The following is a 25,516-nucleotide window of genomic DNA, read 5'->3' as shown; positions in this document are numbered from 1 at the left end:
TCACACCATCAATTTGATAAGCAAAAGTGATAGGCATTAGGATGCGATAGAAGGTGATCACTACGCATTTGTCTGTGCTAAGCGTTAGCTTATCTCTTTTACACCAACTGGCAAACACATCAAGCAATGATCGAAGGCGCTCACAATCTTGAATAGCATGTATAGTGGAGTAAAGTTTTAAATCTTCTGCGTAAATAAGTTTACAGTCATTCTCGAGCAATAGGCCGTCGTCATTAAAGAAAAGAACGAAAAGCAATGGGCCCAGGTTGCTTCCTTGTGGAATTCCCGATATGTTCGAAAAAGGTATCGATGTACAGGAGTCAATTTTAACTCGCAATTCTCTATCAGAGAGGTACGATTTTAGCCATGAAACAAGTTCCCTCGACGCTCCAAGTCGAGAAAGTTTACTGCAAGCTAGAGTTATGATAATCAAACAATCGGTGCTTTTAAGGATCACACAACGATTGAAGAGTTTATTATATTTTCTTGCCCAGTTAATCCCATAATAATACAGGCAACGAGGGAAAAGTTGAACTTTTCGCCGTTGCGGACGACCAACAAATGGCGGGAATAAGTTTTCTGGTCACGGACGACATTTTCTGCCGCTTCCAAAACGTCTGCAGCTTGTAAATGCTTTATTATCAGTGTTCTTCTTTTGTAAACTGCAGAAAAGTTTTGGGCAAATTTTTCAGCTTTTTGAAAACTCGCGCATACCGTCTACCGATTACCAGAAGAAAAGCACTATTCAACGTAGAAACAGATCATTATTCATTTTTGCAAAACACTTTACTATGATGTTTATGAGCTTAAATAAAATACTAGAATATTGCAATATTGCAATAATATAAACCTCGCATAAAAAAAATGATTTTGGTGTTGAACTCCAGAATTCTTCATAATAGCAGCAAAAAAAACTGTTAGGTCAGGGTGTTACCGTTTTAATAGCTATAAAACTTTTCGTTTGCCCTCTTTTCGTCGTATTTGTGTCACCTGTTTGTCGTTTTTTGACGTTTGTATTGTCGTATCAGCAGTATAGAGATTGTCCATAAACTTATATTGTTACCAGGGACATCTTAACAGACTTTACGGCAGTTTCCCACAGGCCGCCGAAGTTAGATGCTAATGGCGGGATGAACGTCTAAAATATGACGCCATGCTGAATGTTTTCGTTGGCGATTTTAACCGTCGTTGAGAGAACTTTCGAAAGTTATCACTGCCATCCCGAATAGATCTCGGAGGGAAAACCTCAACGGGATCCAAAGCGCTACTAAACGCTAATGTAAGCGGCAGTACTGAGATCCGCTACTAGTTCGAGATGAAAGACTGTTGTGGCCCTGCAGGGATGCTATTTACGATGTACGGACTGCAGATCAACCGGGCCACAGTAATCGACGTCGGTGGCAGCGTATGTACGAGTGCAAGTTGCATGGGGTTTCGGGAGTTAACCAGAATTTCGGAATCCGACTAGAGCCAAAATATCTTCCATCTTGAGTATGTTTGAACAGTAGTAACTCGATGAAGTCCACAACAGCAATACCAAATTAGCAAAGCCTAGATGCTACATTCCGTTACGGAAACTTGACCTTCTGTTTTTATACAACAGACTTCGCAGCCAGCTGTTAGAGTACAGGACAATTGCAACTGGCTTATTGGGCCAGTATTTTACCTCGAGGCCAACTGGGAGGCAAACTTATTGATTATTAAACCATAAATACAAGTTCCGTTGACTGAAGCTATGGAGCGTCTCAGTAGAATACGAAACCTGGAATTGAATAAAAAGAAAACTTATCCAATTTAATTCAACTATGTATGTTTATTCTTGACAAATACGTATTTCGTCTACGACTTCGAAAATAGACACTGAGGAAGCCTGCAAGTCGTAGGCGAAATACGTATCTGCCTTGAATAAATATTCATAGTAGAATTAAATTGGATAAGTTTGCTCCATTCCAGGACAAGCTCCGTTGTTAGTTGACAGTTGATATCCAACGTTTTTACATGCTCTTAATCGAAACATAGTGTAGACGACATTCCAAATGCATCAGCAGCTAGTCACACCAAAGCTGTCTTTCGACCTTGATACTTATTTTTGGGGCTAATTTGTGTGGCATAAAGTCATTTGGGCTAACGCCATTTGGCATAAATCTATTTGGCATAACGGTCTTTTTGCAAAGTGGTTTTTGGCATTGAAAATATCAGCTAGATTTGTTTGCTTTTTGGTGACTGACAATACAGCTATTGTAGCAGTCGTAAAAAGTAGGTTTCAGACTGTACAGATTTGGGTTGCTGCCTATTTGGCATAACGTCATTTGGGTTAAAGCCGTTTGGCTTGATGCCATTTGACATAATCATAAGGAACTATTTGGTATAGCGACCATTTGGCATAACAGCCACTTTACATAAATCTTCAAACAGCATTTTACGATGATGACTCAGGGGGAGATGACCAGCCGTCGGAAGCGGCCACTGTAGGTAGGAATTATGGCAAATGGACGTTATGCCAAATGGTCGTTCTGTCAAATGGCCGTTATGCGAAAAAATCCCTTATGATTATGCCAAATGAAATTATGTCAAACAGCATTATGCCAAAAAAGCGGCTCCCCTTATTTTCACAGCCTACTTTTGACAACAAATGTTTCAATTCTTGCCGCATCAATATGGTCTCTTCCTCGGAGTCGAAGTATGAATAAAAGCCACAAACAAAAGCTATCTTTGCTCGTGGATATTACTCCCTTTTGTCTTCTGCTAATTGCTGCAAATATCGCGATGCAAGAAACGATGCTATGACTCGTCCAATTGTATCTCAAGACCCTCACGGGCATTGAAATTGTTTCCGCGTCAGAGATGGTCTCCGCAGAATCCGGAGTAAGACAACATCTTCTGGATGTACTGCCACTTCCAGGTAAATTTTCCCAATTCCAGCAACGAGAGCAACGAAACACTTATGAATTCGAAGAAGGAGATCAAGTAGCCATTTAGAAAGTAATTAGAAAATGATTCGACTGAACCGTCGAAAACTGGCCACCGATTCTTCACAGTTGCATTAATCTACTTGAAGAAGGCATAGTGGGACAAGTAGAAGTCCATCCGTTTATCACACTTAAACTTCTTTTTCGGAACTATTAAGATCATTGTGAATTTGGTTCAAAAAAGCTTCCTGCATAATTGCGGGTCCTTATTTAACCATTGTTCAAGTTGAACAAGTCTTCGCATCACCATGCCTTTCGTGTCGCCGATCATCTGCTCAAAGTCCTCGTGTCATCCCGTTGAATCATGAAGAAATTTGGTTTGAAAGTGCTCTTCATCACCTTATTCCTTCTGAATAGTTATTTCTCTTCTAGTTTTTGAATGGTCCAGAAACGATCAATATTTTTCTACACAATAGTTCTATCGACCGTCACATGACAGCAGGAAACAGGGTTCTGCAAATCCTCCCGAAGACAGTGTTGACGAAATGTATTCGACTGTATTCATCAACAAGAACACTTACAACTTACAAGTACTCCAAATCCAGAATGATTTAGATTGGCGCTCGCATACTTGAAAGAAAATTTCAACTGTGAGTTGTCGTTGTAGATTAGCCCTAGCTGTAAAAAGTTAATCGAACACCGAACACCGAACCGAGTAACCGTGTAAGCGAACCAACAGACACAGAATTGGTTTTCAGTATCCACGAACTGCCAACATTCGAGGTAGTACACAAGATGCCTTCCAATGTTCGACATCTGACGTAACTTCTCCAATATATGAATGGCTTGCGATCTATTGTCCAGTCACAACTACGTTGTAACAACTGATGTAGAAGTATGGATTGTGGCACCCGAAATTGAAAGGTTACTATTTTGGAAAGGGAGGAAGTGTCTGATGCGACGAAAACCCACACCTTTTCGGTTGATATCCGAATGTTTTACTCACTAAACTACTGCCGCTCGTTATATTAGGTAGCCTAGGCAGTAGGCACTAGTTTAGTGAGTAAAATATTCAGGTACCAACCAAAAGAGCGTGGGTGCGAGCCGCACATGCCATTGCACAACCCGATAAAAAAAATCGCGTAACCTCGGAAGTTCGTGTGAAAAAAACGCGTAAATTTCAAAACTCGCTTAAAAAAGCACGTAAATTCCAAAAAATAGCGTGAAAATACGCGGGTTAAACCGCGGCTTCAGTGTATCATATATTGACATATCATTTTCATTCACTTTCATTGAGCCAAAGTAAACTAAGTAGAGTCGTAACCTTCCGATATTCTGAGAATGCCTCAAGCAGTATTCGTTACAAAATTTGACACGTCTGCATATTTTAATGCGGTCCTTGAAGTATTCTTCTAATCATCGATCGAAGTTACGGAAAAAACTTATTTGGCAACAAATGAAAATTTGTGTTCCGTTACTAATCCGTTGAAGTTACATTTACTGGCAATTGTCCAAATTGTGGTATGACATAATATTTTCGTGCAACAGCAAACTTTTGTCAAACTTTTTTAGCATCCGAGCACAAATCGTTCAACTTGAATGTTTTGCTGTTTAAGCTACAAGGAATATGTCACTATGTGCTCGACAAAATATGCTTTCTGACCGCTTTGTTACTCTTTGTTTTGCTTGTCTGGCACTTCCGAGGATTTTGTAGCCAAACCGAAGTTTTTGATGTCCGCACATATAAAACTACAACAAAAAAAAACAAATATTTTTAATGTTATTTTAGCTTTCATATTTTTTAGCTCCGGTATTTCTCCTAATTAAAGTACCTTTCATTTGCCGTATCACTGCTGAAAATCGGTCTGCCGGTTCAAAAGTTATGATTTTTCGAATTTAGGAAGGTTTTAACAATCAGCAATCAACAGTAATCAACAAATTTGATTTTTTATGACAACATAAATGGAATAAAAACGAAGTAAGAAATGAAATAAATTAATTGAGTGTTTTGTTTGGATTCGCTTGCAGTTCCGTTAGCGAGATGATTTCAAATCAAAAGTTTGTTATTTATTAGATGTTTAACTATGCTAATTAAAAACAAATTCACACAAATGAATAAGACGCGTGCATTGCGTGCCGTCATAATATCATATTATATTTGTAAACATATATCTATACAATTGGTTCAAAACTTCAAATGGTTCATGAGACCCCTGCTGGCGAGGGAAAGCTCACATAGGTGAGCAGCTTCTCATCAGATGTGCAAAACCTTCGCTATACTGGTGCACCTCTAATTTTCTCTAATAGACTTTAGCAGCGATAATTAATGTCAGCTGGTTCGCGAAAACTGATTTCATAATAAGACTAATAGCGACCAGCTTGTGAATGAAACATCATCATTATTACGTTCAGCATCTCCGCAACCAACGTAACTCCGAAACGATGATCCGATAGGCTTGCAATTGCTTGAACCGCCAAACTGGGGAAATTACTCTGCACCAATTGGCAGATGCAAAATTGTTGCATGCATGTCGGGAAATTCAATAAACTGAAAATGTGGCACAACTTAAATTAGTTTCACCTAATTTAAGATTTAATCATCACAAACTACCTATCGTTAACACTGCTGTAAAGCAATTGTTTCGTTCAGTTTGTAACTCAGCGCTCCCTAATCAGTTAGTCAATCTCACTCATCTCACAGAGGGTTGAAGTTTATTATTGCGCATGACCTCTCCTGCTTTGTGCGTACCCATTTTATCGCAGGGAGAGTTTTGTTTACAACCCATACCGCACTGTCCTGCTGTGGCTTTCCATCCGGTGGTATCAGTCAAAATCGAAAGGGCATCATGCACCACCGCCGGCATGTGCCGGCTCTAATTGTGGCGGAAAATGAGCAACCTCTCGGTTGCTCATCGCGACTGAAAGCCACTCACTCTCCGTGCAACAGTGTACTGAAATATTGCAAATATTTTCTTATTTTTTCGCAATCAGTAGTGAAGAAAATTTTGTCCTGTTGATATCGCTTTGTAGTGCACACAGCCACTGAGTTGTAACCTACATTTTTGTACAACTTTCCTGGAACTCCCACAAAATTCTGCAGAAAAGTTTCTGCTCGTTTGAGTGTAGCAAAACCATCAAAGCCAGTGTCCATGTTCCTCTAAAACAAAGAATCGATTTGAAACTTCTGTGACGACCAAAACTAACATTCCAAGTCAGTATGCAGCATCGGTGATAAGAACTAGCCAGTAAATAGCAGGTAGTAAAAGTAATCCGATTAGCGGTCGCCATCGTGTGAATGTCATCATCATGCAACCGCACTCGCCCGTCGGTGCCCGCCGCGTCCGGACCGATCTGCAAACATCGGAAAATGTATTCATCCAGCCGGGTCGTTCCAGGTCGAATTCCCCCCTGCTGCTACCGGCACGCCGTCAGTTGGTCATTGGTCCTCGGCTCACGATCACTGCCGCATCCGGTAGTCGTCGCATCCGAAGTCAGAGCTCCGGCACTGCAGCAGCGGCAGCAGCAGTAGTGGCAACCTTTTCAAGTAGTCTGCCGAGAACGATAAATCCTTCGGCCTTGGTGGCAAACTGCTGCGGTGGTTCCACAGCAAGCAGCTCCAGCACTAGGTTCGTTTCACTGTAAGAGTTGGTGATATTGATTTTTTATTCCACAAGTTAGTGCGGTTAGTGGAGAATATATGACAGTACCGCTGTCCCCTCCCCGCCCGAGCTTGGCATCCATCGATTCGTCTTTGAGCTGCGAATAGCCTAATAAACCGATGTATCGTCAACGGTCCTCGGGGTTTCCTTATACCGTGTCGTTGGCATAATGTAGGCTCGCAGAATGATGTCATGGGCGAAATGTGTTGGGTGTTCTGTTACGTTTAAATTTATGATATGATGTCATGTTATCGTATCAGTTACGGTGCAAGTGATCTATAAGATTTTTTTCCAATTATTTTTTCAATTACTCTACTAATTATGTTACTGATTAAATGGAATTTGTTCACTCAATTTTAATGAATTCCGTTATATTTCAATTTTTTTAAATTTCTCTTATTTATCGGAACAAGCAATTAGTGGTAACAACCACGCTTTTGACGTTATATATGGAAATATTTAACAATGTTGACATTCTGCAATAACTATTTTTTAAATTTTGTTAAACTTTAAAACCAGAATGTTTATGGTTTTTGATTTGATTCCATATTTCAAATGCTTTCAGTCTTTATTTTCAACGTTTACCAGTATTCAAGAAAGTATAAAGCAAAAATCGTGTTTAAAAGAATAAAATAGGTTGGCAAAATACAACATATTTTATCCTTTTAAACTGGATTTTTGCCTTATACCTTCTTGAATATTGGTAGACGCTGAAAATAAAGACTGAAAGCATGTGAAATATAGAATCAAATCAAAAACCATTCATATTTCCACTGTTACTAAACGAATATCTTTTCTTTTTTAATGTGGATGCCAAATTGTTGAACAACAGACTCAAGCCTCTGTAACTATATCCCCTTTAGCTCTAGGATGATTTCAATTTTTCAAACCCCTATGGAACGATTTGGAGTGTGTTATTACTTTCTTATTAGCTATGAAAACTATTTAAAACTAGTTTTTTTATACTTTCTGCTTTGTGTTTTTTTTTCTGCCTTCTGCCTTTTGCCTTCCGGCTTCTGCCTTTTGCCTTCTGCTTTCTGCTTTCTGGTTTTTGACTTCTGCCTTCTACCTTCTGTCTTCTGCATTATTCGCTCTTTGTTCTTCGTTTCGTTTATGGTTTCCGTTTATTGGTTTTGTTTTTTGGTTTCAAGTTTTACACTTGTCATTTTTCATTTTTCATTTTTCATTTTTCATTTTTCATTTTCCATTTTTCATTTTTCATTTTTCATTGTTCATTTTTCATTTTTCATTTTTCATTTTTCATTTTTCATTTTTCATTTTTCATTTTTCATTTTTCATTTTTCATTTTTCATTTTTCATTTTTCATTTTTCATTTTTCATTTTTCATTTTTCATTTTTCATTTTTCATTTTTCATCTTTCATTTTTCATTTTTCATTTTTCATTTTTCATTTTTCATTTTTCATTTTTCATTTTTCATTTTTCATTTTTCATTTTTCATTTTTCATTTTTCATTTTTCATTTTTCATTTTTCATTTTTCATTTTTCATTTTTCATTTTTCATTTTTCATTTTTCATTTTTCATTTTTCATTTTTCATTTTTCATTTTTCATTTTTCATTTTTCATTTTTCATTTTTCATTTTTCATTTTTCATTTTTCATTTTTCATTTTTCATTTTTCATTTTTCATTTTTCATTTTTCATTTTTCATTTTTCATTTTTCATTTTTCATTTTTCATTTTTCATTTTTCAGTTTTCATTCTTCATTCTTCATTCTTCATTCTTCATTCTTCATTCTTCATTCTTCATTCTTCATTCTTCATTCTTCATTCTTCATTCTTCATTCTTCATTCTTCATTCTTCATTCTTCATTCTTCATTCTTCATTCTTGATTCTTCATTCTTCATTCTTCATTCTTCATTCTTCATTCTTCATTCTTCATTCTTCATTCTTCATTCATCATTCTTCATTCTTCACTCTTCATTCTTCATTCTTCATTCTTCATTTCTCGTTTTTATTTTGTTTCTCGTTGTTGCTCTGCTGTTTTTCAGATTTTCTGGGTTTTTGATTTCTTGTTTTTTCGATTTTCTAATTTTTTGATTTTTTGATTTTCTGGTTTTGTGATTTTCTGATATTCGGATCTTCTGAATTTCTGATTTCTGATAAGGCCATTGCCATTACAAATATTTAAAAAAGTTTTTGCCCTTCCGGTGTTGGCCAACTGAAAGGGGGGGCGAAAAAAAACAAAGATTTTTTTAATCGAGCAAAAAAAAAACTGCGATTTTAGCATTTTTATTTAAAGTTTAAACGTGTAAACTAAATTAATTCTTACTTTGTGTATATTCGTTATTATTTTCCATGCAAAAAATACGAAAAGAGAGACAAACTCGAATGAAATTTTTTTTTGCTCATTTTCGGAAATTCCGTTGTTTGAAATTTCAGAAATTCCGTGTCTGAAGCGTTATTGTTTTGCTTTCCGATTTTGCATGCCAATTTCAAAGTGGGGGGGGGGGGGGGTGACAAAAACTATAATTTGCAATGGCCTAATCCTGAAATTCTGAATTAGTGGATTTGTGCTTTCTATGTTACTGGAATTTTTGATTCCTGCATTTTCTATATGTTCGATTTCTATATTTCTGGTTCTGTGGATTTTTCGAATTTGGCATCCCTTGGTGACTCGATTTCTGCAGAATTTCATGATTTTTAGATGTATGGATTTCTGCATCGCTGGATTCATAAATTTCTAAATTTTGGCATGCCTTGATACCTGGATTTCCTAATTCCGAAATTTCGGGATTACTTGACGACCAGATTTTTGGCTTCGTTTTTGGAATTCTAGATCCGTGGATTTCTGGATTTTAGGATTCCTAAATTTTTTAACATTTACATGGTTGGATTTTTGCGTTTTTGGATTTCTAGATCTCTCAATTCTTGGTTTTTCAAATTCCTTAATTCCTGAATTTCTTCATATCTGGATTTCTGAGTTTCTAGATCTTTAAATTCCTGGATTCCCAGATTCCTAAATTTCTGGGATTCGTCATTATTAGATTTCTTGATTGCTTTTTTGATTTCAGGATTTTCAGAATACTAGTTCACTGGATTCCTAATTTTCTAAATTTCTGCATGATTGGATTTCTAGATCTCTGGAATTCAGGATTCTTGAATTTCTGGATTTCTTTATGGTATGGATTGATGGATTTCTAGATCGAGGGATCTTTGGATTTTCGGTATTTCAGATCTGTGGGTTCCTTAATTTCTGCATTTCTATGTTTCTGAATTTCTAGTTCTCTGAATTCCTGGATTTCCGGACTCTTTAGTTTCTGGATTACTTCATGGCTGGATTTTTAAATATCTATATTTCTGTATTTCTGAATATCTGAATATCAGCATGGTTGGTTTCCGAGAATTTCTAGATTTCGGGACCTTCGAAATTGTAAATTTTCGGAACTCCGGAATCCTAAATATCTAAATTTTTGCATGACCGGATTTCTAGATCTCTGGATCCCTGGATTCCTGGAGGCTGTTAGAGTCAATAGGATCGTAGCAACTGACCCTACAATTGTCCTGCACTCTAACAGCTGGCTGCGAAGTCTGTCATATAAAAACAGAAGGTCAAGTTTCGATAACGGAATGTAGCACCCAGGCTTTGCTTTGGATCCCTGAATTTCCAAATTTTAAAATTTATCTTTATGAGTAGATTTCTGGATGGCTGGCATTATTGATTGGAGGATTTCCCAAATTCTAGTGATCTGGATTTCTGCATGACTGGACGATTTTCTGGAGATCTAGATCTTTGGATTCCTGGATTTACAGATTCCAAAATTTCTGGATTTCTTCATGGCTGGATTTCTAGATCTGAATATCTCGAGATTTCCGGAATTATGGATCTCTGAGTTCCTTAATTTCTCCATTTCTGGGCTTTTGAATTTCTTGTTCTCTGGATTTCTGGATTTCCGGACTCCTTAATTTCTGGATTACTTCATGGCTGGATTTTTAGATATCAATATTTCTGTATTTCTGAATATCTGCATGACTGGATTCCGTGGATTTGTGGTTTCATGGATTTCTGGATCTCTTGATTTCTGGATTTCTTCATAGCTCTTATCTGGAGCTCTAGGTTTCTGAATTTCTGGAATGACTGCATTTGTAGATTTCGGAATTTTCCGAATTCTAGTTCTCTGGATTCCTAAATTTCTGCATGAATATATTTTCGATTTTCTGGATTCCTGAACTCTAGATTCCTGAAGTCATTGATTTCGAAATTTCTGGAATATTTTATTGCCGAATTACTGGATTGATGGATTTCTAGATTCTTGAATTACCAACTGCATACTGCATTTAGATGTCTAGATCTCTGGATTCCAGGATTTCTAAATTTCTGGAATTTTTCATGGCTGGGTTTCGGAATTGCTGGATTTCTTAGTTTCCAGAATTCTAGATCTCTTGGTTCCTTATTTTCTGAGTTTCTGCATTTATATTTCTCTGGATTCATAGATATCTGGATTCCTTAATTTTTGGATTACTCCATGTTTGAATTTATAGATCTCTAGATTCCTGTATTTCTGAATTATTGCAACTCTGGGTTTATAAAGTTCTGGACATCCGGAATTCTAGATCCATCGATCTCTGGATTCCTAAACATCTAAATTTTTGCACGACTGGATTTCCGAATTTTCGGATTTCTAGATTTCTAGAGTCCTGGATTGCCGGATTGCGAAATTTTTGGATAGATTCATTGCTGGATTTCTAGACCTGTGGATCTCTGGATAAATCTTCGGAATTCTAGAGCCCTGGATCTCTAGATTTCTAAATTTCTAAGAATCTACATAGCTGGAGTTTGAGTTTTTGGATTTCTAGATTGCTGGACCACTGGATTGACTGGGCTTCTGGACTGCTGAATTTCTAGATCTGTGAATTTCTGGAATTTAAGATCTCTGGGTTCCTTAATTTCTGCATTTCTGGGTTTCTGAATTTCTAGTCCTCTGGATACCTAGATTTCCAAATTCCTTAATTACTGGGTTACTTCATGGCTGGATTTATAGATTTATGCATAGCTGGATTCCATGCATTTCTGAATTTCTGAATTTTTGCACTTCCGGAAATCTAGATGCCTGAATCTCTGGATTCCTACTTTTCTAAATTTTTGCACGATGGGAGTTCTAATTGGATGGATTGCTGGGTTTCTGGATTCGTGGACTTCCAGATTCCAACATTTCTGGAATATTTCATGACTGGATTTCTGGCTTACTAGCTGAGTTTCCGAAATTCTAGTTCTCTGGATTGCTAAATTTCTAAGTAACTGAATTTCCGATTATCTGAATTTCTAGATCTTTGGATTTCTAGTTTTACGGGTTCCGAAATTTCTGGATTATTTCGTTGCTGGATTTCTAGATACGTGGATTCTTGAATCTCCGGAATTCTAGATCGGATTTTTTTTACACGGTTTCTCGAAATAACATGGTTTATTTTTGCACGGTATTTTTTTACACGGGACGCATCCCCCGTGTAAAAAAAGAATTGGGTGTATTTGGATTTCTAGATCTCTGGATTCCTAAATTTTCGGATCCTTAGCAGAAATCCAGTAGTTTAGGAACCCAGCCATGAAGAAATCCAGAAGTGTAGGTCTGGATTTCTTCATGGCTGGGTTCCTAAACTGCTGGATTTCTGCTAGGGATTTTTTTATTTCCAGATTTTTACCTCTCTATGTTCCTTAATTTCTGCATTACAGGGTTTCTGAGTTTCTAGAACTCTAGATTCCCGGTTTTCCAGATTCCTTAATTTCTGGATTACTTCATGGCTGTAGAAATCCATCTAGATCTCTAGATTTCTGCTTTCCTGCATTTCTGCAGGTGTGGAATCCGTGGACTTAAGAATTTCCGGAACTCTTGATTTTTAGATCCTCGGATCTCTGGAATGCCAAATTACTAAATTTTTTCATGGCAGTAACCCTGATTTTCTGGATTTTTAGATCCCTAGATATCTGAATTACCAGATTCCCAACTTTCTGCTTCTGCATGACTGATTTTCTAGATTGCCCGATCCCTCGATGCCTGATTTTTCAGTTTCTTAAATTTCTGGATTACTTCAAGGCTGGATTTCTGGATTACCGGATTTCCAGATTCCTTATGTTTTAGATTACTTTATGGCTAGGTTCCTAGATCTCTAGATTTCTTCTCATAAATCGGTGAATTTATGATGTTAATTTTCACTTTTTGTCCGGTTTTTCAGTCTTTTGTAGAAATAAGAACAGGTTTTTAAATTCTTTCCGACGTTTCGCCTTTGTCGGAAAGAATTTTAAAATCTGTTTTCATTGTTACAAACGATTGAAAAGCCGGACAAAAAGTGAAAATTAACATCAAAAAGACACCAGTCGATAGAACTGCTGGATTTCTGGATCCTGGGATCTCTGTATTTCTAAATTTCTAAATTTTTGCTTGACTGGATTTCAGATTTTCTAGATATCTAGATCTCTGAATTCCTGGATTTGCCGAATCCCAAATTTCCGGATTTCCGGGTGCCTTATTTTGTGGATTACTGCACAGCTGGATTTCTAGATCTCTTGATTGTTGTATTCCTAAATCTCTTCCTAAATCCTAAATAGATCTCTTGATTTCTAGATTCCTAACTTACTAGATTTCTACATGGCGGGATTCCGGGGTTTCTGTTTTAATACATCAGTGAATTTGTGGAACTTTACATTCAGAGATTTTGAGATTTCTTTCCTGAATTTCTGGGTTTCAGGATTCTAAACTTTCCCGATTTCCAAATTTTTAGAGCGCGAACGATCCGAATTTCTAGGATTCTGGATTTCTGAAAATGGGCATATCTCTATTACTAGATTTCTGGACTTCCGTTTTTTGATTTCTATTGAATTCATTTATATTTTTTAAAATGTCGTGAAGGTGGAAACGTTGTTTAGCTGCGACCAACATGCAAAGCATGGATCAGCCGTTCTGTTCAGTTTAAACCTAAATTTCCATTACACATCCGGACTTAGTATGAAATATTAAATACAGAAATTATTTTACTGTAAAGTGCTGTATAATTAAAAATCCACTCTCTTTTCATCTCCCAAACAGATCTCAGCTACCGACCAGAGCGACCCGGCTGCTGACGAGACGTCTGCAGAACAATGCAACACCGACAAACTGCGGCACCGGTGGTTCGGAAAGTCCTCGCTCCATGGATAGCCTTCCGCGGCGGACGGCTCTTTCGGCATCGTACAAGACGGCTACCCTCAATCAGTTCAACAACAACATCGCCAACATGTCGGACTCGGCCTCGACGGCCACCAATTCGGCGGAGGATCTGACCTTGCTGGACAAGTCCCTGCGCAATTCGATGCTCCAGGATGTGGTTCACTTCAAGAAGCAACTGGTGCGGCTCCGCCGAATCCTGCAGGAGGTAACCGAAGCGAAACGAGATGCAATTTCAAGTTGCACGTGTACACCGTTGTTACTGGCACCTTTTTAGGTTTATTTTGTATCATGAGAGGGCAACTGCATGGGCAAAATTTATCTCGTTGTTAATGCTGCTTATGCGAATAATTTTATCCCTTTTACTTTCGTTTAGGATTTGCCGAATAGTTTTGATAAGTTGTTTCTTTTCTTCATTTTATTTCCATATTTTCTTCATCCTCTCTCCCGAAAAACTTCCGTTCTACGTTCCTGTGTGTGTAACCTGTTCTGTGTTGCCAATTTTGTGTCTTCTGCACGTTGCATAAATAAAACCAAAATTCCAGGATGAAGAAAATTTGATGATGGTATGTTTTAGTATATATTTGAATGTTGTTGAGTTTTGTTAATTCTATGTATCTGTAGATCAAGCTATCAGTTTAAAAGTTATTTCAAACCACTAATTTCTCTTTTTCAACCGAACAGACCGATACTCTCAACCCATTTGAAAACAATAATGGGCAATTCTTCACTACTGCCCTGACCGCAGCAGCAGCCGCAACAACAACGACGGCGGCGGCGGCGGCAGCGTCAACGACGACGGCAGCACTGGGAGCCGGCTCACTGCCGGAGGGTGGAGCCGGTGGTCTGCCCGCCGGAACTTCCAGCGTCGCCAGCGTCGACAGCAAGCAGCAGGAAAATCTCCTCATCAAAGAGTCCGGCGTGGTGGCACTGGCTCTGCTCGAGGACCAGCGGCAGGAGCTGGCGGATCTCAGAAGACAGGTGGTTTACCTTCAGGTATTTGCACGTTCAACTTCCTGTTGATTTTTTTTATTTTATCTTATCTTTAACTACTGTAAAGACCTTAAAATATTTGCAAACGAAACCTTCCGTTCATCTTTGTCTATCGTGAATGGACACTGAAATTTTAGGGCAGCTCACGAACAATTACTCTCTTTTCAAAATACCTGGACGTTTTAATTTTTCAAAAGCCCCAGTATTTGGACTGCAAGGTAGCTGCTACTCCTTATTTACACGGTTTACTTCTTCTGGATCACCATTTTGATTTCTAAATAATTTGCTGAAAGTTAACATACTGATTGACAAATATAAAAATCATAATGATGTTCATTATTAAATTAAGAAAGATTTGAATACTTACCAGGTACAGCATTCAAGTCATAATTCAAATCTTTTAATAATCTTGAGCACCTCAAAGAATCTACCGAAACTCATTGTTAAAGAGTTATTTTTCATTTTATTCAAAATCTGTTCTTTTTGCTTTCCTTATTTCAAGCCAAATTTGTTGTGAAGCTTCTTCCCCTAGCTTTCCCCCCCAAAAAAAAACTAGTCTTCTCCCGTCAAATTACATATTCGAATCGTGTATACAAATTATTCTAGTTTTCATCCGCTTCCGGTGCCAAAACGAAAATCCCACAATGATTTTGTTTTCATTTCTCTCTTTTGTCTCTTCGAAAGAGTGAAATCACCGTCAAAGATCGCACCATCCGACAGCAGCAAAACTTGATCGATAAGTACGAAGCCGAACGGGAGAAGCTCCAGGCAGGCCTACCGAACGGTTCCGACGGCGTCGCCCCGAGGGATTCACCGGCCGACAAGACTATTGATACAATCAGCACGGCGACCCAAACCGAGAGGGTAGGCAGATCGATTATATCTATACCTACTGTCTGTTTTTCCTGAAAACAAAAATCACAACCAATGCTCTTCCTTCTTCCTGTACCCCCAACAGCTTAGGCCACTATCATTCGGCGGACCGGAAGGATTAGCGAGGTAATTATCTCTGTTCTGTTCTGTTTGCGATTGAATATCTCCTGCTTACGCTTCTATTCGTTTAATTAGTTTCCTTTGTTTTTCACTTTTTATTTTTTTCTCTATCCTTATTTTGCACTTCAAGAGCTTTTATTGATTATCTTCCTCATCGTGCTCTGTTTGTTACGGACTTTTTCCCCATTAGAAATTTCACCGACTTTGAATGTTCGATAGTTCACCACTTTATCCTAGGATTCAAAGCGATTATCCACATAATTTATTGTTTCCTGTGCCGCATGGTAGCTCCCATTCCCATTGTTTTTAATCGTTTGCTAACACCTACTGCTAATTATATTGATTCAACCCAATTAGTTCCCCGTATAAAGCGTATATTCACTGGTAGAGCTTTATCAAATAAAGTACAGATAACAGAAGTTGATGATGAAGAAGATAATGACGAAGAAAATGATGACGAAGACGATAATGACGAAGAAAATGATGACGAAGAAGAAGATGATGTTGATAAAGAAGAACAAAGTGAATTACGCTACGCCTTATCTTGCTTCTTTCGATTATTTTTTCGAAACAATCGAATCGAACCTGAACCCGAAATCGAAATCAAAACCGAAACCGACATCGATTCCTAGTTGTCCCGCTTAGCCAGCTCATTACAGTAGAAAAATAACTAACTTTCACTAACCTCATAATTCTTCCGTAACATGCTGCTTGTACTAAACCGACCGGATCACCATCATCGCGATAACGCGTTTAACCAACCGCATCCGCTAATTTTCACTGCTTCCTCATCGCGCTAACAAACACGTTCCCCACGACTCACCCACTAAAATCGATAACAATCACCCATCGGCACTCATCGATCAATCAACCAACCAATCACGCCCACCAATAATGCAATGCAAATGCTTGATGATGATGATGGTGATGGCCAAAACTAACCTCCTCTGCCTGCGCGGGGAACCGCCGCTAACCGCACAGCAGACTGCAGCTCGGACAGGTATTTCTTTGCGATGTCTTACTGTCGTTCTTTCTGCTGTGTGCGATTAACATCATCTGCATACTGCATCTGTTGCACAACCGGGTGGACTCCTGTCCGGCCCGCGGCTGGACAGGCTTCCGTCGTACGTAAAAAGTGTCCTTAACTGAAAAATCTGTTTTAATAATGAAAAAACTAATAATAACTACGAACCGGTGACAACAGCTGCTATGAACAATCCTCCTAAGTTTTCATCCTTTCTGACCTAACCCTAAATGAGCAAACATATTTACTCTTTGTGTACTTTCATGCTGCATATTGCTAGTTAAATGAGGTAAATAAAGGTGCTAATGTAATAGTTAACAAAGAAAACTGACGCCAGATTTAATCAATTTAGTCTGTAGTTTGACACTTATTGCTAGAAATGCTAGATGCTGCTATTAAAAATAGGACACTGCCGAAGTTCACTAAAAAAATACATTTAGCATCATGGTTTCACGAATTGATCAGCGTGTTTTAAAATTTATTTACACTAAAAATCTGCACATATTTTCGTTGCTCTAAGATTCCGGTATTCAGTTTATAACATTAACATTTAAATTACAAAAATCTATAGGATTGTTCCGAAAATTTTTGTTAAAGATCGATCTCCTATTGGTTGCACATAGGAAGTGTTCCATTCTACATCCAACCACGTCCAACACGGTTTCATCTGTGCCTTATGGATGGACAATCTACCGGGCATGGGAATCCATGAAAGGACCAATCCCACAGTCCGGCAGATCCTCGACCAACTGATCAGGATCACTGACCACATTGTCACAGTCTCGCGCTTAGAATTTACCACCGACTAATTTTTCAATATCTCAAGATTTCGATAAAATATTAAAACATCACTTACTTCTTAATCATACTAGCAGAGAACCGGGATGGCTCTTACCGTATGAAGCAATTCTCTCCACTGTACTCGCACTGTGGCCCAACAGGGCGAAAATGGAACCTTTTTCCTAGTGTCTTTTGTTTTCATTTTATGGTCATTTCATTTATGGTCTTCAGCACTTTTGTTCGTATGAATATCCCCCTTAATCTAAAACTGTTAAAAGTTAATCATCGCTTACTATAATGAAAATAAAAAAAAAACAACTTTTTTGTGTTAAGAAATGTAGAATAGTTTCTTCGACAAAGTTGTAAATATTGTAAAAACAAGCAACTTTGCTGAAGAAATAAAATTTCTATTTTTATCGAGTGCTGAAGTACAGGGCATATTCTTTAAAACTTCTTTAAAAATTGGTTTACATACTTAGATTTTCTTAGTTGCATTTTACAAGAATACAGTGTTCTAGGTAATTATTGAAGTTCTCAAAATACACGTTTTTGCGGAGTACCGCAAATCTCTTGGACCTTTACTTGCTGAGTTATGGCATATTCAAGCTTTAAATTTCCACAACTTCACGAGCCTATGGGGTAAAATGAGGCAAGTGGATTTATAAAATCAGTGCTTCACCTTAAAGCTCAGATCGAGTACTACAAACTTGTATGGGTTCCGCTTGTGCCCAACCGCCCAAATGAAAGTACGGCAAGCATACGTTTTATGTGTTTCGCGTTCGCTAGAGGCTCTATACACGTTCATTTTTTTTGATAAGAATTGACATTTCTATCTCTATCGAGTACAAAGCTATTCAGCATTTTCTTTGGAAATTCTTTAAAAATAAGTTTTTCATATTTAGCGTATGCTGGTTGCATTTACTTCTAGGCGATTATTGAAAGACTCAAAACACATTTTTTTGCTGAAGGTTGCAAATCTCTAGGACCTTTCCTTACACATTTATCGCTTATTTAAGCCTTATTTTTCCTTAACTTCTCGAGCCAAAAGCGATAACTTTGTAAGAAGAGGTCCTAGAGATTTGCAATATTCTGCAAAAACGTATATTTTGAGTCCTTCAGTAATCGCCTAGAACCTAGGCTAAGTATGAAAAACTTATTTTTAAAGAATTTTCAAGGAAAATGCTCTATAACTCTGCACTCGATAGAGATAGAAATGTCATTTCTTTAGCAAAGTTGTTTGCCTTTATATTTTCCATAACTTTGCCGCAGAAACCATGTGCCTATCTACTAGCACAAAAAAAAATGGACGTGTATCGAGCCTTTAGCGAACGCGAAATACATAAAACGTATGCTTGACGTACTCTCATTTGGGTGGTTGGGTACAAGCGGGATCCATACAAGTCTGTAGTACTCAACTTAAGCTTTAAAATGAAGCACGGATTTCACAAATGCACTTGCCCCACTTACCCCATAGGCTCGTGAAGCTACGGAAATTTAAAGCTTGTATATATGATAACTCAGAAAGTAAAAGTGGGAAGTTTAGATTTGTTGTCTTCTGCAAAAACGTGTGTTTTGAGAGCTTCGACAATTGCCTAGAACATTGTATTCTTGTAAAATGCAACTAACAAAGGCTAAGAATGAAAAACTAATTTTTAAAGAAACTTCAAAGAATATGCCCTATAGTTCAGCACTCGATAAAGATAGAAATTTTATTTCTTCAGCAAAGTTGCTTGTTTTTACAATATTTACAACTTTGCCGAAAAAACTATGTCTATATTTTCTAACACAAAAAGTTATTTTTTTTTATTTTCATTATAGTAAACAATAGCTAGCTTACGACAGTTTTAGATTAAGAAGGATATTCATACGAACCAAAGTCCTGAAGACCATTTTTCGCCCTTTTGGACCACTATGACTCGGTTCTGGACTACTCGTCGCCAGTTCGTTGAGCGTCTCGACAAACGCAAGTCGGTTTCAACCTGGTCGAGCCATCTAACACGTTAGACCCCTCTTTTCTTGTTGCCGGTGGGATTTTTGAAGAGATCACATCTCACTGCACAGTCGTCCGGCATCCTTGTGACGTGGTCGGCCTACCGTAATCTGCCAACTTTCGACGGGTGTACGATGGGAATCTCTCCTAGTAGTGCCTGCAGATCGTGGTTTACACACCTACACTGCTCTTCGCTTTCATTTGTACTCTATTTTTACGAGTAGGGAAATCTGCTGAGCACCTTAGAAGATACGGTACTATCAGACACCTGAGAAGACAACTCAGGGAGTGGGGTTTGGTATCCCGACCCCCCTACTGGGGCGTGAGGATCCAGACCCACTAAAACCCTACTCGAGTCTCCAGCCTCAATCCCCCCTGGTACCACCTTATCGGTATTACTTCAGGGAGGGACTATTGTACTTAACGCACTCCCTTAGATAACTACTGAACTATGGTAGTTAGGCTGTTTATTCGCCGTTGATCGGCTCTCCAGCGGTTTTGTAGCTCAAGTACAATCTGGGTAGCAGCCGCATTGACCGCTCCCCAGACGTCCGAGCTGGAACACATCCTTTGGACTAAGTTATCCGAAGTAGTGTCCTGAAGAAAGCATGTTCTGCAGTTTCCTCAACATCCACGCATTTGGGACATGCGGGGGACTCCGCATGCCCAAACTTGTGCAAGTGCTGTCTAAAACAACCATGCCCTGACAGAATCTGTGTCAGGTGGAAGTTGACTTCACCGTGGCGCCTGTTGACCTACCCGGATAGTTTCGGGATAAATCGATGTGTCCACCAGCCTTTTGTGGAATTAGACCATGCCCGCTGCCATGTGGTCATCGAGGCCGATCTTGTGGTACTTTGTATGCCTCTAGTTCCACGTTGGTTGAAGCACTGTACGTCCTCGCTGATGATGATGCCAATAGGTATCATACCCGCTAAGACGCAAATTTCGTCATATGAAACTGTGCAATACGCACTCGCCACTCTCAAGCCTATGAGACGATAGGTGCTTTCCAGCTTGGCTAAATAGCTTTTGGTACCTAACGCCGATGACCCTACCGGCCCGCCATACCTGAGTACGGACTGGACCACGTTGGCTAATAGCCTTAGACATCATACGAGACAATGCCAAAATAGCTGTGGAAGCCTTCTTGCAGGCATAGTCGACGTGGCTCCCGAACTTGAGCTTGTCGTCGACCATGACTCCCAGGAGTTTTAAAGACCGCGTTGACGAAATAGTGCAGTCCCCGACGCTGCACCGACTTGCGATTGTTTACCACGATAACCTCCGTTTTATGATGCGCTAGTTCCAGTTTCCTGGATCGCATCCAATCTTCAACAATGCTTATAGAGCGGGCAGCCGTCAGCTCAACCTCTCTGATAGATTCACCGTAGACTTCTAAGCTGATGTAGTCCGCAAAGCCGACAATCACCACCCCTACCGGGAACTTTAGCCTCAACACCTCGTCATACATGACGATCAACAACACCGGGCCCAGTATGGAACCTTGCGGAACCCCTGCGGTGATTGGAACGCACTTCTGACCCTCCTCCGTATTGTAGCATAGCACACGATTCTGGAAATAATTTTCCAGAATCCTGTACAGCGACACCGGCACTTGGACGTTCCGAATCGAGTTGGCTATGGAGTCCCAGATAGCACTATTAAACGCATTTCTCACGTCGAGCGTGACAACTGCGCAATAGCGGATACCTGTTCTCTTGCGCTGGATCGCCACTTCGGCTGTCTTAGTGGCAGACAAGATGGCATCCACCGTAGATTTGCCTTTTCGGAAGCCGAATTGGTTCCTTGACAGACCGTTTGTACCCTCAGTGTACTGTACGAGTCTGTTAAGGATAACCCTTTCCAGCACCTTGCCGGCAGTATCGAGCAGATAGATCGGCCTATATGACGAGGGGGCACCCGGAGGTTTTCCCGGCTTCGGCAATAGGACCAGATTCTGTCGCTTCCATCTGTCCGGGAAGTAGCCAGCTTCCAGGCATCTACTCATTACTGCCCCGAATAATTCGGAAGCCTCTAGAATAGCCGCTTTAATGACCATATTCAGGATTCCGTCTCCGGGTCATACCCGCAATAGCGATGTTGAATAACATACAGGACAGTTAGTCCCCCAGCCGCAAACTTCTGCGTAATTCACAAGAACTCGAGAGGGGCCCGAAACACGTACGTAGCACATCACTCGATCCAGGATAGCTTTGATCAGTCGCGTCAGTTTTGCCGGAAAACCGTATTCGTACATTAGGGTGATTTATGTACTTTGGACAGGCGTTACGCGTACTCTATTTTGGACATTCACGGCAAAATCAAATGGAAGTGTCCAAAATAGCGTACGCGTAACGCCTGTCCAAAATGCATAAATCACCCTATCTTCCATAGCTGTTCGCGTTGTAGTTGAAGAATTCAAATTTGATCAGTACTAGCACGGGCCTCCATAACGCCCACCTGATATTACCATATGAATTCTCTCGCAATTAAAGTCAGCTCTATTGTTCTTCAGCTGACCGACTGTTAATTAGTGTCGTTGTACGCGGTCATCAGCGATCCCAAATACACGAACTCAACTACCACTTCTACCGTCCGCTTACCGTCTGATTACCGTCCGTGGGTGGTACGGCGTTTGTCTCCTTAGAGCGGCAACGAGAAGTTCAAGATAAGAAAAATTATTGAAGCACTGGAAGCAGTTTTGGCTGTCAAATTACCCCAATCTCAAAGTCCACCAGATCGTCGACAAACCAATTAGAATCACTAACCACATCATCAATGTTCACTATACGGTGAGGAATATACCGGAAATGTGCTTGTGTAAAAAACTTGCCACTTTAAAGATCTTGGTCCTTGTTGAAAAATGTTTATTCAGATCCCGAATAGTTTCTGTCACGTCGATTACTTCTACACTGAACCAGAAATCAAACTACACGCTTCATTACACGTTGGATTTTACCTCGAGTACAGTGAAATAAATTTCCAAGCTGGGTACTTTGCAAAACAATAGTAAAAATCTTATGAATGTTAAGAAGGAAAATAATATTTAAAAAATCGAGATGTCATATTTTCCTAGAAAACTTCAAAGAAAAGTTTCGGTTTTCTCGGACACCGCTCAATTTCACGCTTGACCAAGCATTGTAGAAACCACACATTGTTGATGAAAATGTAAGTAAATTTTCTCGACAAAACCAACGCTATTCAAATGCAAGACAATAAGCATTTAAGTGTTTGGGGGTTTAGTTTACTTTTATTTCTGGGTTTTGTTGATTTTTGTTGACTCGAGCAGGCATGGGGGTGAGAGGAATAAACGCTCACGGAACAGTTATGATATGTGACGAATGAAGATAATTCCTGCTTTCTTAGTAGCGTCTGAGGATGGTCGAAGCTATAGTAGACTGGAACGTTACGCCAAGAAAGAATAGCGAGTTATAATTTCACCGAAAAATGTCAACAAAACCCAGAAATAATTGAGCATTTAAGTCACCTTACATACTTCTTAAAAACTACTTTGGCAAAATATACAGCTACTTTACTGCTAACCCTCTTATAGTGCTGTCAATGCTTATAGGCAGCTGATTACCGACAAGAGGAATTTGAATAGAATTTTGAATGCCGATTTAATGCAGTTAGGCAGTCAAAAGGCTAATAAACAGTAACGAGCAGTATAAAATGCAAGATATGCTAATAAGCGGCTGATTTACTGCTTATGTTAATGCTTATTGGTTACCTTGGTATTATTACATAAAATTTTCCACAATATGGTAAAACATTTAAAGAAAAGTCGAAAAGTAGAAGTAGAAGAAAAGTAGAAAAAATTATGACTTGTCTCATTTAAAATTTTCAAAATATCATTGCGAAAGGGATTTTATCTACAAAAATGTTGTTCATCTCAATACCTCCAAATCCTGCCGGGCTATATTGATTCCTTTAAAGGGTGTTCCACATCAAATTGCATCTCGTTTTAGTAGAATACGAAACCTAAAATTAAAGAGAAGAAAAACTTCCACTAAATTCCACTATTAATATTAATTCGCAACAGATACGTATTTCTCTTCTCTCCAATCGAACTTGTGCTGGGCGGTAAAGAACAGTAGTCCCGGAAGCTGCAGGTAGTTCGCCTTCTGCCGCCTTCCGAGCGGGTGACTTTCCCACCGTATTTTGCCGTTCGTCAAGAATTGGAGACTTCTGTACTTTGTACGTATTCCGGTTCTTAGCTCTCTGAACAAAATACTTGGTGAGAATCAGCTTTTTGGCCACATCCCTGACCATTGGGATTCCGCTTAAACGCTTTAACGACACACTTGTGAGTTGTGATCCTGATCACTAATAGAACATCCATTCTTACCACATTTCTCCTTCTGTTCGATGCTCACAGTTTCGTAGTAACGTTTGATCACACGACTCACCGTTGACTGCACGATTCCGGGTTGTTTTCCGATGTCCTGATGAGAGAGGTGAGGATTTTGAGGTGTATGCGCAAAGTCGATTCGCGACGTTTCTTTTCGGGTATTGGCGTTTTAATATTTTTTTGAAACGATGGTTCTACAATTGATGAAGGGACGGTAAGGGAAAGTAATGAAGAAGGATTTTTTGGGAATGGAGGGGAAAGAGTGGAAAGGTTGGGGTCCCCCCCCCCCCTTCATCAATTGTAGACTCATCGTTTCAAAAAAAAATATTAATATATGCCTGACTGCATTTCAAGGTCATGACTAAAATCATGAGTTTGGTCAATAATGGCGTTTTCCAATTTTCGAAAAATTGACAGCGATCAAAATACTGTGTAAACAGTGTACTCTAAACTACTTCTACCCAAATTTTCAGGAGAAAATACCAACTGGGTAATTTTCTACATCGTTTTTTCCGTGATGCAATTTTCTGTCGGACACCCTTTGCGGTCTCCTTCGAATAAAAAGACACCTTTCCGCTAGTATACGAAACGTTACGAAAGGCCCCAAAACGAATATGATATATCTATTCTCTGTTGTACTCTCTTCGAACGATGCTAAGCACAATTTCCTGCGATCAATCGCCTTTACTGGTTGCACGCAGAAATCCATCAATTTGGACAAATTTCCAAAGTCCATCAGGTCCGTTCAACTTAGACTAAGCTCTCTGACCACACTGTCAATCTCCTCTAATAGCAGAAGAGTAAAACTTGTTACTGTTAATTTTACATTCCTGCTCATACTGGAAATTCATAATGTGATCAGTGAATCTAATGTAACTGTAATCAATATCTAGTGTAACATCACCAAATAACGGGTGACAACTAAAATTTTGGAATTTTTTTGAAACCCCTGTACTCCACAACAAACGAACTCAGAGAGAAACGAGAGTATTTATGTGTTAGCTCTCTCTGTCTCTCCTCTTTTTGTCAATATTTTTTGTTTCGTTTATGCTTGCCTTGTTTTGCTTAACCGTTATGTGTGCGACAAAAATAACACCTTTAGCAGGGCGACAAGGGTACCCGGGTACCCAAAATTGATATTGTTATAACATCAACAATTTTAAACCGATTTTGATGAAATAGGTGTCATTTGATTCGTTAATTTATCTAGTTTTGAATTCTTTGGCTATTTGGCCATTAAAAGACATACGGGGCCCGAAAACCCGGAATTCCGACAGAGTGTCCGCTGTGAGGTAGAGAACTGGTTGTATTGCAGGAAAATCAGTCATGCGGATATAAAAACTCTAAAAATTCATACAATGAACTATTTCATATAATGAGATGAATCAGGTTGGTCATTCCGGAGTAGGTTCCTGTGGGGTCATGGGTGGCCAGTCTAGGATTGGAGGTTTTAACCTAGCAATATGGGTATCAAAGTTCTTGGAATTAGTTCGGTAGGTGATATTTTTTACATATCGTTGTATTTTGATTGGTTATTTCGAAAATGGTTTCTACGGGGTCACAGATCATACCGCAGGATTCAAGATAATGCTTAGCATTATCAGAACAGTTTAAAACGTAGAACCATCCGTTATACATTTGGAACCAGTTCCGAAATTA

The 25,516-nt window shown here is 39.0% G+C and overlaps 1 protein-coding gene across 7 annotated transcripts in view; it reads left to right on the top strand.

The window, feature by feature from the left end:
- The window catches only part of LOC128738452 (uncharacterized), a 223,529-nt gene that overhangs the window by 188,117 nt on the left and 9,896 nt on the right, over positions 1-25,516 (top strand). For 6 of the 7 annotated variants that reach the window (XM_053833591.1, XM_053833589.1, XM_053833590.1 and 3 more), the window contains 5 exons: positions 13,607-13,931; positions 14,269-14,289; positions 14,408-14,719; positions 15,401-15,580; positions 15,675-15,715. In XM_053833591.1, coding sequence (XP_053689566.1) covers positions 13,607-13,931; positions 14,269-14,289; positions 14,408-14,719; positions 15,401-15,580; positions 15,675-15,715 — 879 coding nt within the window. Of the gene's footprint in view, positions 1-13,606; positions 13,932-14,268; positions 14,290-14,407; positions 14,720-15,400; positions 15,581-15,674; positions 15,716-15,839; positions 15,994-25,516 lie in introns of all 7 variants that reach the window. The other variant, XM_053833592.1, reaches the window with a different exon arrangement.

This window comes from Sabethes cyaneus, chromosome 2, assembly GCF_943734655.1.
Source record: "Sabethes cyaneus chromosome 2, idSabCyanKW18_F2, whole genome shotgun sequence".
Taxonomy (NCBI): Eukaryota; Metazoa; Arthropoda; class Insecta; order Diptera; family Culicidae; genus Sabethes; species Sabethes cyaneus.
Note: the sequence above shows the minus strand (reverse complement) of the source record. Positions and strands in the feature narration are given on the sequence as shown.